Consider the following 13,848-nt stretch of genomic DNA (forward strand, 5'->3'; position numbering starts at 1 on the left):
AAACTCACGACTCAGTGACTCTTCTCTGTCCATCACCCCACATATCCAATGAGGTGCCAAATCTTTTCCCTTCTACTTCTAAAACATACCCCCTCTCCGTTACCTTCTCTCTACTCACAGGATCACCATGCTTATCCAGGCCCTCATTCTATCTCTCAGGCTATTACATTTGGTCTTTCCTTCCTCTCAAATCTCTTGCCTCCCCAAACTCCTCTCCCTACAGTTGCTGAAGTGATATTGCTTAAATGCAGATCTTACTTATGCTAGTCTCTTACTCAATAAACTATAATGGCTACCACCACCCCTATGATCAAACAGAAAATCCTTTTTGGCTTTTAAAGCTTTTTACAGACTGGTGCCAACCTATCTGGCCAGCCTCATTATATACATGACTTGCTGCCCAAACATAAGACATGCCAGCTGATTTAGGGAGAGACAGGTTTGGACTATGAAAACTTCCAGGTTACTCCAACTAGTCTTCTTGTTCCTCATCTCCAATACTCCATCCCTTGTCTCTGCCTCTGAGCAGGCTGCTCCCAGTCCTGGAATCTACTCCCTCTTACTCCCCAACTCTTCAAAGCTGGGGTCCAACTGTCACATGGTATGTGAGGCCTTTCCTGACCCCCCAACCACTTGTGTCCCCCCCCTTTCCTTTCTATTTATTTTGTATGTATTTACACATGTGCATGCTGTCTTCCTAAATAGATGGCAAGTTCCTTGAGGGTAGGGACTATTTCATTTCTTGTCCATGTCTCTCTAGTGCTCAGCATAGCTCCCAGCACATAGTCAGTACTTAATAAATGCTAGTCATACACAAGCGCTACGGGAACAAATGCAGAGTACTCCATACTCTTAATTTAAGACTTTGTATAGTTCAAGTCTTGCTAAATAAACATGAGAAACTATAGGCAACCCTCTCTTACGTGGTAGTAAGCAATGCCATAATTAGGCAATCCCTAAAGAACAAAGTTATCAGTTGGCTAGGATTTTTAAAGGAACGAACGCAACCAGAAGCTAGGTCGGGCCACTAACTACTTCAAACCAAGCCCACCTCAGGAATGAACACAGAGTGCTAACTTTGGTAGGGCTCTCAGTAGTGGGGTGCTGGCAAACGTTTAATGACTGGTTCTCCAAGGGGAAAAAAACATGCACGTGAAACATTTTTAAGTCTAATCTGATTAATATTTTCTCTATTACTTTCTTAAGTCTAAACAACAACAAACCCACAATAATAAATCAAACCCCGATTTGTAGCCTTTGCTGGTTTCCAAAGTGTAAATGCTTACACTGAAAACTTACATCACTTTTGAGTTGGTTCAAGCTGGCTCCAGCACAGCCCTATTGGCCACACAGACCTTGCCTTTCAAAGGTAAAAAGAGAATATCCCACCTGTCTGCAAAAGCTGAGTCAGAATGTCTGCCACTCTCGGAAGGTTCTCTCCAGTAGCAAACTGGGGCAGTTCTTTAATTGCTTGTCTTCTGATCTTTGGTTAATGGAAGAAAAAAGTGACACAAATTCATCATTTTAAACTTTAATCTTATGCAAAAAGAAATCATTCATCTAGCTATATGTGGCGCATCACAACAGGCAAACAATCTGAATTATACAGAAAAAATTAATTCTACTGTTACAAGCCTCAGAGGCAGAACACATGAGTGTTCCTAGCAGTTTCTAAAATCTTCTGCTGGTATTTGGTCACTGAAAGGCTTCCAAGAGGAAGGCTTTCCAAAGAGGAAAGTGAGAGATACTAAACAGAACAAATGGTGAATTGCAGACTTCGGGATCTAAGATGACAATGGCTGCTGCTAATGCAGCTTGGTAAACTGACTCCTTGGTAGTTTCTGAATTAACTACTACTCAGTAACCCCAGGGGTTGGAGGGTTATATGAATCAATAATTCCAAATGATTCACCAAAAAGCCAAAAGCCAAACAAAAACACCCAAATCCAAACTTCAATAGGTCTGAATCTAAGCTGTACATACTGCTGATGACTCATTAGTTTCATCTGGAGTCTGAGCAGCCGATCATTTCCTTAGGAATCTGTACCAGGACAGGCATGTAACTTGTTCTAAGAATTACAAGTCCATAAAAAACACTCCTTCTTTACCTTGCCTATTAGTAGGATTACTAGGTACTTACTCTAAGGATCTTTGGTTGAATCAGTATGGACACTTCAGACTGAAAAACTGAGACACTTCCTAAAGCAGTCTTTATGAGGTCAATGCGACTGAAAAAAACAACTCACCTGGTGGTCAACCTTCTGGTAAGAAACTTCAATGAGGTGAACTGAGCTGGCCCTCCCAAAAAAGTGAGGCTTGATGGGTTTGCATTCAAAGCCTTTTCAATCTGATAGGCAGGACCTGCCTGAAGCCCAATGGTAAAGCTTTCCAGAACCAAAGGTCACATACACGTCCCAATGAGGACCGAAGGAAAGGCAAATGCTGACAATTTGTTTCTCTTATAAATTAGCCTTGGGAGGGCTTATTAGACTTAAAATCTGACAAGCGTAATGACCTCTTCCCTAAAGTACTCATCTGATACCTCCTTCCAATGTGGAGGATTTTCAGAAAGTTGTCAATGGAGCAAGCTCTGTCAGCCCCAACGAGGGAGGAAAGACTTGAAGGTTTGGTGGACTATGTATGTGCCTGTCACTTCAAGATGAGATCATTTAAGTTTGGGTGGATTCACCATAGGGTGCTGAACTGATCAGCCATATCAACTCTCAAAGATTAAGTCACAGAAAGACTGCGTAGACTAGCAGAAGGAAAAGCCAGACTGATGAATCACGGATTCTTAAAGCACCAAATCAAATAGACACACAACATGTGACAATTCTTATGGCAAAACATGCTGCTACCTAATTTCAAGTCAACACACCAGTTTCACAACAACTACCAGACATATAACACTCACAATATCCTACATCCTGCTATATGTTGTACATATATCTATCAGAGCAGCAGCCTGCTGTGAGCAGTCAGAGGATCTCGGCCCACAAACAGCTAATTATCTTTTACAGGTGTAATAAAGCCTGCTGGTTAAAGTATTAAGATACAAGTCTGATTTCCCAGTACACTTCTGGAGTTCAATATACCCTTTAAATGACCAACCACAGAAAATCTGTTTGGAGAATTTTAAGAAAATGCCATCTTTAAGCCTTCTAAAAAGATTCTAATAAAATACTTACTGACACATCTTCATCTTCACAGAGATCTAGCTGGGCATTAATAGCAGAATCAGCCAATTCTGGGAAATGCTTGAAAAATTTTGGAATAAATTGTGCTGCTAATCTTTTTTCCTTGGTGCCTCCTTTCACACCATCTAAGATCACCTGATAGGCATCCTTGTGCTGAAAAAAAAAAACAAAAAAAAAACAAAAAAAACAAAACAAAACAGAAAAGTGACACTGCTGATCAGGAAATGGGTGAATATAAGACTGTATCAAGATTGACTGCACCTTTATTGTACAGGAATTTTACTGTGTGAAGAAATAGGACTATTCTATTAATTTTTTCTTTAAATAAGCACAATCCACAGGAATTCCCAATTTAGGGACTAGGTGCCCTCAAATGAAGTTGAAAAAAAAAATCAAATTAATTCATTAACTAGGAGTAGAAACATTCTCAATTGTTTTGAGCAACTATTATCCCTAATTTGGCTACATAGTCCAAATATATCCAATCACCTCAAGGCGTGTGATGAAATTCACACCTGCAAATACACAAAAAACAAAATGGATATGAATGAGGTCATTCTGAAATCAAGCAACTTCAAGGATGTTTGGAAGATTTACCACCGCTGCGAGCAAGTTTTCCCATTCTCCAGTCCTGGTGTCCCATGATCCATTTGAATCATCTAAGCAGCAGAAAAACTGACCACTAGTTGAGGGCCCTCTCTCTATTGTTCCTAAGCATCTGAACTGACTACTTATTTACAAGAGTTGGATGAGATTGGTGTCAACAATTCCACTCCTTCCAAAGAGAAGTCAAGAGTACCAAATCTTACCAAGTCCCCTGTCACTTGTCATCTGACCTCCTTATATAATCTAAGGGCCCCCGGCCCTTGCCATCCTTCCTGCCACTGCATCATTTGAAATTCTTCCATCTGCCCTACAGCTGATCTTCCTTTTATATATTGTCTCCCCTAGTTAGTCTGTGCCCTCCTTGAGAGCAGAGCCTATTTCAATTGTGTCCCAAGTGCTTGACATACACTAAGCTGTTGATAAATGCTTTTTCACAGATTCATTCATTCCAGAAGATCAAATTCTTACATGATATAGTCAGTGAAATAGTGTATCAAAACTAATGATCATATAATACCCCACAAAAAAGAGCCCAAATTTCATTTCCGTTTAATTTTCCTCCTAGAAACACTTTAAACCCCCAGTATCTTAGCTAAGGAAGCGACTGCACAGTTTAAACCTGTACTTGAACTAGAATGCTTTCCACACTATACTTGACATGAAGTCAGTCAGCCTCTACTTATAGATCTCTAACGTAGGGAACCTACTATTTCTACATGTTGCTCATTCTATTTTAGGATAGCTCTCATTTTTGAGAGTTCCCTCAACTTTTTATTCTTTAACTATTTGAGGTTTATTTTGGTAAAACCTGAGATGACTTACCTGCATCAAATTTTTAAGTCTGAATTCACCCAAATGTTCTAGAGCCTGAAAGACATTTCTGGATCCTGACTTGGTAATCAAATATAAGGGGTGTCATTACTGGCTGTGTGCTGTCTAGCAGCACTTCTTAAACTGTGGGGTCTTGACCCACAATTTAAGAAGCCCTGAAGTGGTCTTGAGTGGGAAGAATTTAAGAAGCCCTAGTCTAAGGTGTCATTGAAGTAGCATAGCATAATAGGAAAAGGGCTGTATTTGACGTAGGACAAGCTAGGTTCAAGACTTGATTCTAACTTGCTTTGTGGCCTCAGGCAAGTCACTTAACTACTCTCCATGATTCAGGTTCTTCATCTGTAAGATGAGAACAAGATAACTTTGGTCCATAGCAGCACAAGATTCTAAATAACAAATATATATCTGCAAATTTGATGCACATGCCATCTATATCTTTATTAACATTAAACAGTATAGGACTTAGCACAAATCTGTGGGGAATGCCACTGGACATTTTCCAAGTTGATCCAAAACAACTAATGCCTACACTTTGCTCTGGGCATTCAATTAATTTCAAACTCAGAAAATTGTACTACCAGCTAGTCCAAACTGCTCCATCTTTCCTGAAAGAATTGTATGTGAGATCTTGTCAAATGTTTTGCTAAACTCTAGGCAAATTCTCTCTATAGCATTGCTAAGACCTACTAGTCAGGTAACTATGCCAAAAAAGGAAATGAAGGTAGTCAGGTATGAAGTGTTCTTGATAAAGCCTTGCTGGCTCTTTGTGACCATACTTCCCTTTCTAGATATTCATTAATTATCCCTTAGATAATATGCCCTGGAATGTTGGCCAAATTGAAAGCGAAGCTGATTAGCTTAGAGTTCGAAGGCTCTATTCTCTTTCTTGAAAACTGGGACCTTTCATCTTCTCTGATCCTGTGATACTTCTCTACCATTTTTCAAAGATCAATGACAATGGCTCATCAATCTTATCTGCCAGTTTTTTCAGGATTCTAGGACAGGACGCAGTTCACCTGAGCTTGGTGACCTGAACTCCAGTCATTTTTATTCTGCATTTTCCAGTTCCACCATCATATTTCTTGGCAGAGAAAAGGGAAGGAAAGAAGAGTAGACCAGCTCTAGTTCTGTCTTCTTCCCACTGTTTCATCCTCCCTGCCCAAGGAGTAATCCTCTCTGTCTGAGTTTCCTTTTTTGACCAATTTGTCTGAAAAACTCCTTTTTCTTCCTACAGTTTTTCCTGCCAACATCAGATCACTCTAAGTTTTCTACCCAGAAAAGGAAATCCCAATCTTCTTTGATGAACTATCAAACTGTATAACAATCATTTTTGCTCCTATAAGAACTTTCTTTCTTAGGTCTAACGGAAATACTGTGTACAGAAATTTTATTTGAAAGATAAAATTTTGAAATTTATAGTCCAACTGGAATCAGAGAAAGCAAATATAAACTTTAGCTATAGCCTTTTAACCCAATCAAAATCCTAGATACTAACAAAATGAAGTAGCATATAACAACAGACTCGAGATCTGTCTCAGACTATTTGCAGACTATCACTAGAAGGTAAAGGTTCTACAGATAATTTTGATTTGTGGCATTTGAACAACAAGGCTAGAGATTAAATCATTTTGACATCTAATAGTGTTTTACTTCTTTATAAAAAGACTAGAGCAAAAGTTGTTACATCTGCATTTATAAGGATCAATTATAAAGATAAACAGAAAATAATTAAAAAATCTCACTAATGGGTTTTCTATAGCAGACACAGCAGTTGTGTTTTTAAAATCTAGGATACAAGTGAGCCTCTTTCTATGTACAATTCTCAGGTAAACTTGTGTGTATTGTTGATGTTGGTATAAATGTATTTCATCTAGCTTCCTGAAGAACCAACCCAACAAAAAAATGCTGTTACTGTACTTCTCTTTCATCTACAGATCTCAAAGATTTTTACAGGCATGACTTTTCAAAATACCTCCAAGAGGTATATATTATCTGTGCTTGACAAAGCAGGAAGCATACTCAAAGGGATGCTTTCTGGAGAGCTTCAAAGGCAGTCGGTGGCAAAGGGACTAAAACTGCAGGAACATGCTCACAACTAGAGCATGGCACTCCTTTCTGTCTTTTCTTCTTCCAGTTCAATGGGTACATTTCAGATACTCAAATAAATGAAGTGCCTCTTTTCACAAACTGTAAATCAGTTTTAACAGTTGAAAAATGAACTATATGTATGCCCTTTCCCTTGCAAATCAACTGAACAAATGAGTGAAGCCCAAAGAAAATCTCCAGGGTATCAGAATAAATGCCTTATCCACAACCTGATTCAGGCCTCTTAACCTACCACAAAAGAAAGAACATTCCCAGATCTCCAGTGATGAAGCCACACTGTTCCAGTGATTAGTCAGAGTAGTGATTCCCAAAATACAACCAAATTTTAAAAGCAGTTCATGAACCATCAGATGTTAGGATGAACGGACTGCATTTAGGATCCAAAATGCTGAAGGAAGGAGTCTGATTCCATCTAATGAATTACTTGGGCAATGCACTAAAGCAAAAAGTACTGCTGTGGTATCACTTTCTTTATACTGAAGGAAAAATTCACTTTGCAATTCACACAAAACTAGTTCATTTTTTATAAATCACTCAGGAGTTGCATGCATTAAACTATGAGTTTTTCTGACTCAATTTTACAAAAAACAAAACAAAACAAACAAAAAAAAAAACCAGTTACAAAAAGGTGACTAATGAATTATAATCACTTCATTTCCAAACTCTTCCCATGTCCCAGAGCAAGTGAAAAGAAATTAATACGAAAAATTAGGGTTGGAAGGACAACAGATGTAACAAACCCCATGGTCCAATCAGATTTTTGCTAAGTAAGAGAAAAATTTAAGATAGCCATAAGGATATTCTGACTAGAAAATTGAGATTTTAGATGGATGCTTTTAATTCTGAGGGGGAAAGCTTTTTCCTTTAAAAAATATTATGAACATAGTATAACAAACTACAATATGATCTTATATTTAAAAAGCCTTAAAAGGAAAAAATCTAATTAACTAATCACAATTACATAGTATTTCCTCTCTAACTCCCTTTATTTCTCTGTATTTATTCACATCTACACAGATGTGTGGTTCTATTGCAGCTGAGCTTGGACTTGTGATTTTATTGGTAGAGACAACCCCGGGTGAAAAAATCCTCTGAACCACTGCAGGTTAACACCTTCTTCACAACTTATAGTTTGAGAAAGTCTCCAGGGATATGAGATCACCACTTCAACACTGGTTTAATAATTTTCATTGCTTTTGAAGAGAATTTTCATATATATACATATATATGTTTACAATCTGTTATTCTTTAAGCCTTTCATTATGCGTCTACTGGTGACCAGACACTGTCCTTATGAATTCTGCATCAATTACTTGTAGAAAATGAACGTTAAATTTTATAATGGACCTTTTTTATTTTGGTTATCTTTTTGTTGAGTAGAGTTTTTCTTTTAACTAGTCAAATCTATTACTTTCCCACTAAAAAGAATTTAGTTGGTAAATAAGAACTGACCATCTCTTCAACAATAATAAATTATTTCATTTTCTTTTAACTGAAATATTTAATGTACAGGTACAGGGGGAATTTATTGTGGTATGTATGTACGAGATACCTAAACTGATTTCTCATCTTACTACTCTCCACTGTTACCATTCTTATTTACTGAATAATGATTTCATTCCCTTCTCTTAAACATCCATTAGTTTCTCAAATAGGACCTTTTTTACGTATCTGGTAACATTTTGAGGATCTCTATTCAGTTCTACTAAACTATTTCCCCAGTTATTTCCTAATATAAAATGGAGTTTTATAATTACCTCTCTATAATGTTTTTAAATTATGACTAAGAAAACCCCCTTCATTATCTTCCTCCAACCTACCCAACATCCTCAATAATCTTCTCTTTTTGTTCTTTTAATTATAAAATTTTTGCTTTACCACACACAAAAATGTCTAGAATAAAAAAAAAAAGGAGATCCAGTAGGGATTGAGGGGTATTTAGAATGGCACCCATACATCAGAGGCCCCTTTTTATAATTGAGACAGCTAATCCAGATGGGTCATTCTCAGTGAATACTTTTCCTTTCCCTCTTGAGAGAGGTCCTTGGTCAGCTGCCAGCTCTGGAATCCCCTGAAGGATTGACCACTCCCTTTGACAGAGGGTCATGTACTTAGAAGTGGGAAAGCTACCTTGGGTGGGTGTATCACACAAAGTATGAATTCTTTGTGGAGGGTACTCCCAGGGGATACCCTCCCACCACCTGTCCCTAATAGTCCTCTCCAGATTCAGGAGACTGAGGAAGAAAGGTGAGTTCATATACTTTCAATGAAATTCCTATCATTAAAGGCCTGGGAACAAGGATGCAGAAAAGACTGCATCAAATAGGTTGCATGTTTGTTGTCTTTAAAAAATTGGTCAGGAATTCAGGGGCATGGGGAGGGTGGGTTTGATTTCAGGAACAGAGAAAATGCACAAAGACATAAATGGAAAAACAGGGCCTATGTGATGGGGAAGGAACAATCCAGTTTGCCTGGAGCAAAGATTACATCAAGAGAACTGACAGAAAGGTAAGACTGGAAAGAAGGCGATATCCATTTGAGAAAGGTTTTGAAAGCCAGGTTAAGAACTCTACTTGGCAGGTGTGAGAGTATGAAGTAGAGTAGGGCCATCACCAGAAACGTACGATAGTTCAACCACAGCATATACGATGGGCTAGACTAGGGAGAGAGTAGGAAGGAGAAAACTTTTCATTTCTGGAAGCTAACACAAGAGTACAAGCAGAGATTACTAAAGGTCTGCACCTGTGCTAGGAAGAGAATAGACATTGTGTAAGGAGAACAAATAGAAATTAATAACTGACTGGCTAAGGTGGATGACAGAAAAGGAAGGGTGAATAACCCTGAGACTTCAAACAAAGGAAATGTGGTTTTACCAAATGCAGAAAATGAAAAAGCAAAACAAGAAACTTAGTTTTGGACATATCATAGAATTCGGTGCCAGAATGGCCTTAAGAAATTAGTGAGGGTAATCTCCTCAATTTATATATGAGGAAAATAAGGCCTAAAGAGGTTAAACACCTTGCCTAAGGTCACATGGGTGACCTTGGCTGTGGTATGTTCAACCATGCTTCATGCTGACTCTGGGCTGCCAGGAAGGACCCCAGGGTGAGGTATCCTGTGCACTCTGGAAAGATGAAGAAAGGTTAGCACTGAATATACAGACTTGAGAATTACCTGGGTGGAAGTGACAGATGAAGCCACAGGGGAAACAAGGTGTTAAAGAAAGAGAGCACAGAGAAAGAACATAAGGCCCATGGGCCCAGTCTTAGAAAACATAGCCTTCAGGGGCCAAAAGGAGTGAAATAACTAGACAGAAAGTTGTTAGAATCAGGAGGCTGATATCGTGTAGCTATGGGAAAAGAGAGTTAAGGAGTGGTCATTCATGGCAAATATTGCAGATGTCAAGGTGGATGAGAAGAGACAAAAAGACCATTCCGCTTGTCAATAAAATCACTGATGACTTTTGAAGGAAGTCTCAGTAATGATGAGGATTGAAGTCAGTTTGTAAAAGTCTAAAGAGACTAGGAGGCAAAAAAGTGAGGCAATGATTATTAGAAGACTACTTTTTCAGTAAGTTTGTTGGTAAAGAGAAGATAGATAGGTGAGCAGAAGGGTAAGGGGAACCTTATCAATTCTGTAGGCAGATAGGGAAGAATGGAATAGAGAGGGATAAACTGAAGATAATCAAAAAAGGATGACAGCTGAAGCAAGGTGCTAGAGGAGGAAGGATGGAAATAATCAAAAGCAGTTATTTTCCTTTTAAGAAACAGGAAAAGGATGACTGGCACTTCCATTACGCTGGCTTTGCCCCCTTCCTCTTTTGGTCAAAAAACTTCCCACAATTTCAGGGCAACAAACTGCAACTCCATGATCCCTTCTTATGTGTGTATACTGTCTCCCTATTACTTCCAGATAAGTAACAGGAGAAAATTCTGTCTCGTGGTGAAATCTTGGTAGCATGGTATCTACTTTCTTAAAACTCAATTACTTAAACTTAAGGAAAATCACTTCATTGTGACAAGGTCTCTCAGTAACCTGAAATTGTTACTTTATATTTGGGGCACCAGGGTGGTAATGAGGATACCGAGCACAGAACATTTATTTACTTACTCAGGACTGAATGACTGTGCTGAGAGCTATATTAAACACTTCATGTAAAATAATTTGTAGTTTTACAGGTAAAGATGCTATAAGAACAATCCTCAATAATTAATTCATAAAAAATTAATTCTAGGTTAGTTTCTCTTTCCACCTCCCATACTTTTGGCTCTCTTTCCCCTGGATGGTCTGTATTCAAGGAAAAATAAGCTTTTTTCAGCTGAAGCAAGACAACCAAGAAGGTAAAACCACCCCCCCATTTCATCATCATATCTGCAAGCCTCCCCTCCATTAATACAAACAATTCAGGCCTGAGTTCCCAGGATCATAGAACTGGAGCTGGAAAAGGCCTTTGAGGCCATCACATCTAACACCCTCACTTTACAGAGGAGGAAACTGAGGCTGAGAGAAGTTGCCCAGGGTCACAAAGCTGGCAATTGTTTTTTTTTTTGGTTTGTTTGTTTTTGTTTTTTTTGGTTAGACAATGGGGTTAAGTGACTTGCCCAGGGTCACACAACTAGTAAGTGTTATGTGTCTGAGGCTGAATTTGAACTCAGGTCCTCCTGAATCCAGGGCCAGCCCTCTACCCACTGCGCCACCTGGCTGCCCCCAAAGCTGGTAATTGTTTAAGGAAAATTTGACCTTGTCTTCCTGACTCTAGCATTTCAATGCACCCAGCCCTCTATGAACTGTTTTCCCCTTCATCCAAAGACAGGAATTTGGTACCTTAGAAATTCTGTCTCATGTCTAGCAGTGTCCTATAAACGAGTAAGTGCTCAACAGATATTTATCATTACACTTTCCTGGTTTTGCCTTTTTTTGTATCCCTGGAGCTTAGCACAGAGTTTGGCAAATTTGTTGTTCAGTCATGTTTGTGACCCCATTTGGGGTTTTCTTGCCAGAGATACTGGAGTGATTTGCCATTTACTTCTCCAACCCATCTTACAGATGAGGAAACTGAGGCAAATAGGGCTAAGTGACTCGCCCAGTGTAACACAGCTAATAAGTGAGGCCAAATCTGAACTCCGACTTCAGGCACAGAACTCTATCCATTTCACTACCTAGCTGTCCCAAATGGCTTGCAAATTGGAAGAGCTTAATAAATGTTTGTTGATTGATTATAAATAAAATTAATTTGGAAAAGTAAAATGAAGTTTTAAACTCATATCAGAAATGGGCACATTTTCATCTCAGACTTTGCCAAAATAAGCCCCAAATATTTAAGAAAAAAAAAATTCCCCATTTTCGGGAAAGCACTTCCATCTTGAATTACAGCAAGTCCTGAGATGGCAAAGCCCGAGTCAGGTCGTTCTCAGCCTCAACTACAACCTGGGAGATAATTAGCAGAAGCACTCCCAGATGCTTTCAACAGGCTCAGTGATGATGATACAACACGGTTAGTTTCAAAAAGAATGCTTATGGCCGCTTGGACAGAGCCTCACTGAAAGCGGAATTATTACATCTACATTTCCTGTCATTTTGTTTTACCCCCAGGCCCTTTCCTCAGGTGACAAACCACTGCCCCTCTCTAAGGGGTCAGTCTGATTCACTGTTAACTAGGGACTTCTAAACCGCCGGAGAGATTTGCGCTGAACACCCCGACTTAGCAAACGGGGAGAAACACTGAAACTACTTGTTGTCTCACGAATTTCTGCCCCGGAAATGCCTGGAGTTTCAAAAGTAATACTACTTTTTCAAAAATACTATTTACTATGGGGCTGACGTATGGGGCAAAGTGCCGGCCACGCGCCCTGCCAGCCAGCGGGCCTCCCAGGCGGGGGCCAGCGCCGGCCCACGTGGGGGCAGGACGAGGCTCCGAGCGCCCGGAGGCACGGGGGACACGCAGGAAGCGCAGCCCCGGGGGGGTGGGTGGTCCGCGGGCGCGCTTTTTGCCGAGTATTTACGGGGGGGGCCGAGAACAAAACCGAAAAAGGTCCTGCCCGCAGAGCGCCCACGTCCCGGCCCCAGCCGCGGAAGATTCCCGGGCCTAGAAGGGGCCGGACCAGGCCCGGAGCTCCGGGAACAGCCCTCGGGGCGGCCGATCCACCAGCGCCAGGCCCGGGCGAGGAGGGAGGCCTCAGGAGTCATTTCCGGTTTTAACAAGATGGGAAACCAAGGCACGGAGATGTGCCGCGGCACCGGGAGGGGAGCCTGTTACAGAGGGGAAACTGAGGCCGCGGAGGGTAACCGCCTAGCCCGCACATGACAGACAGGGAGACTGAGGCCAAGGAAAGGAAGTCAGCCGCCCCAGCAGGGAGGGGGGTACAATGGGGAGGCCAGGCCCACGGGGCTTAACTGACTTTCCCCAGACGGGGAAACCGAGGCTCCGAGAAATTAAGAGCTCTGCCAAGCACCGGAAGGGCTTTACACATGGGGAAGTCGAGGCCCAGCGAGACGAGACCCGCGCAAGGTTGCATGGGGGTGAGGAGGCAGAGACGCGGCTCGGACTCAAGAAGCCTCCGCCGCCGCGGCCTGCTCCCGCCGCTGCCCGGCCGGGCCCGCTCACCTGCCCCACTTGCTCCGTGGCGTCGGCGAGAATGCCGTAGTTACGGTAAAGCTCCTCCACCGTGGGCATGATGGCTGGGTGCGCGCCGGGCTCGGGCGCAGCTCCCGCCGCCGCCGCCGCTCGCTCCCGCCGCTGTCGCTCCTGGCGCCGCCGTCGTCGTCGTCGTCGTCGCCGCCGCCGCCGCCGCCGCCGCTGCACACAGACCCGCCTGGCGTGCCCCGCCCCGCGCCCTCTGCCCGACGTGATGGCGTGACATCGTATGGCCCGACGGCGGACGCCACCGCGAGCGGCCGCCGCTCCGAACGCCTCTGCCTTGGCGCGCTGGCTGCGCCCCCTAGCGACTGGAGGAGCGAGACTCAGCCGCACGACCGCGTGTAACGCGGGGCTGGGAGAGAGTCCTTTAGCTCTCGGAAGCTGGGCCGACGTCTTCTCGTCCAGTCGCTACTTTATGCAGATCGGGAGACTGAGGCCCAGAGAGAGGAAGGACTAAATAGCTGGAAGCCG

General features: G+C 41.8%; 1 protein-coding gene across 2 annotated transcripts in view; it reads right to left on the reverse strand.

Annotated features, from left to right (window-relative positions):
- API5 (apoptosis inhibitor 5) overlaps window positions 1-13,455 on the reverse strand; it is a 34,617-nt gene extending 21,162 nt beyond the window's left edge. For both annotated transcript variants that reach the window (XM_027837772.1, XM_027837771.1), the window contains exons 1-3: window positions 13,345-13,455; window positions 3,189-3,350; window positions 1,390-1,483 (exon numbers count right to left, since the gene is read on the reverse strand). In XM_027837772.1, the coding sequence (XP_027693573.1) occupies window positions 1,390-1,483; window positions 3,189-3,350; window positions 13,345-13,413 (325 nt within the window). In that variant the 5' untranslated portion in view covers window positions 13,414-13,455. The remainder of the gene's footprint in view (window positions 1-1,389; window positions 1,484-3,188; window positions 3,351-13,344) is intronic.
- Between the last annotated feature and the right edge of the window lie 393 nt (window positions 13,456-13,848).

The sequence above is a fragment of the Vombatus ursinus genome, unplaced genomic scaffold (assembly GCF_900497805.2).
Source record: "Vombatus ursinus unplaced genomic scaffold, bare-nosed wombat genome assembly UNPS02014822.1, whole genome shotgun sequence".
NCBI classification, from domain to species: Eukaryota; Metazoa; Chordata; class Mammalia; order Diprotodontia; family Vombatidae; genus Vombatus; species Vombatus ursinus.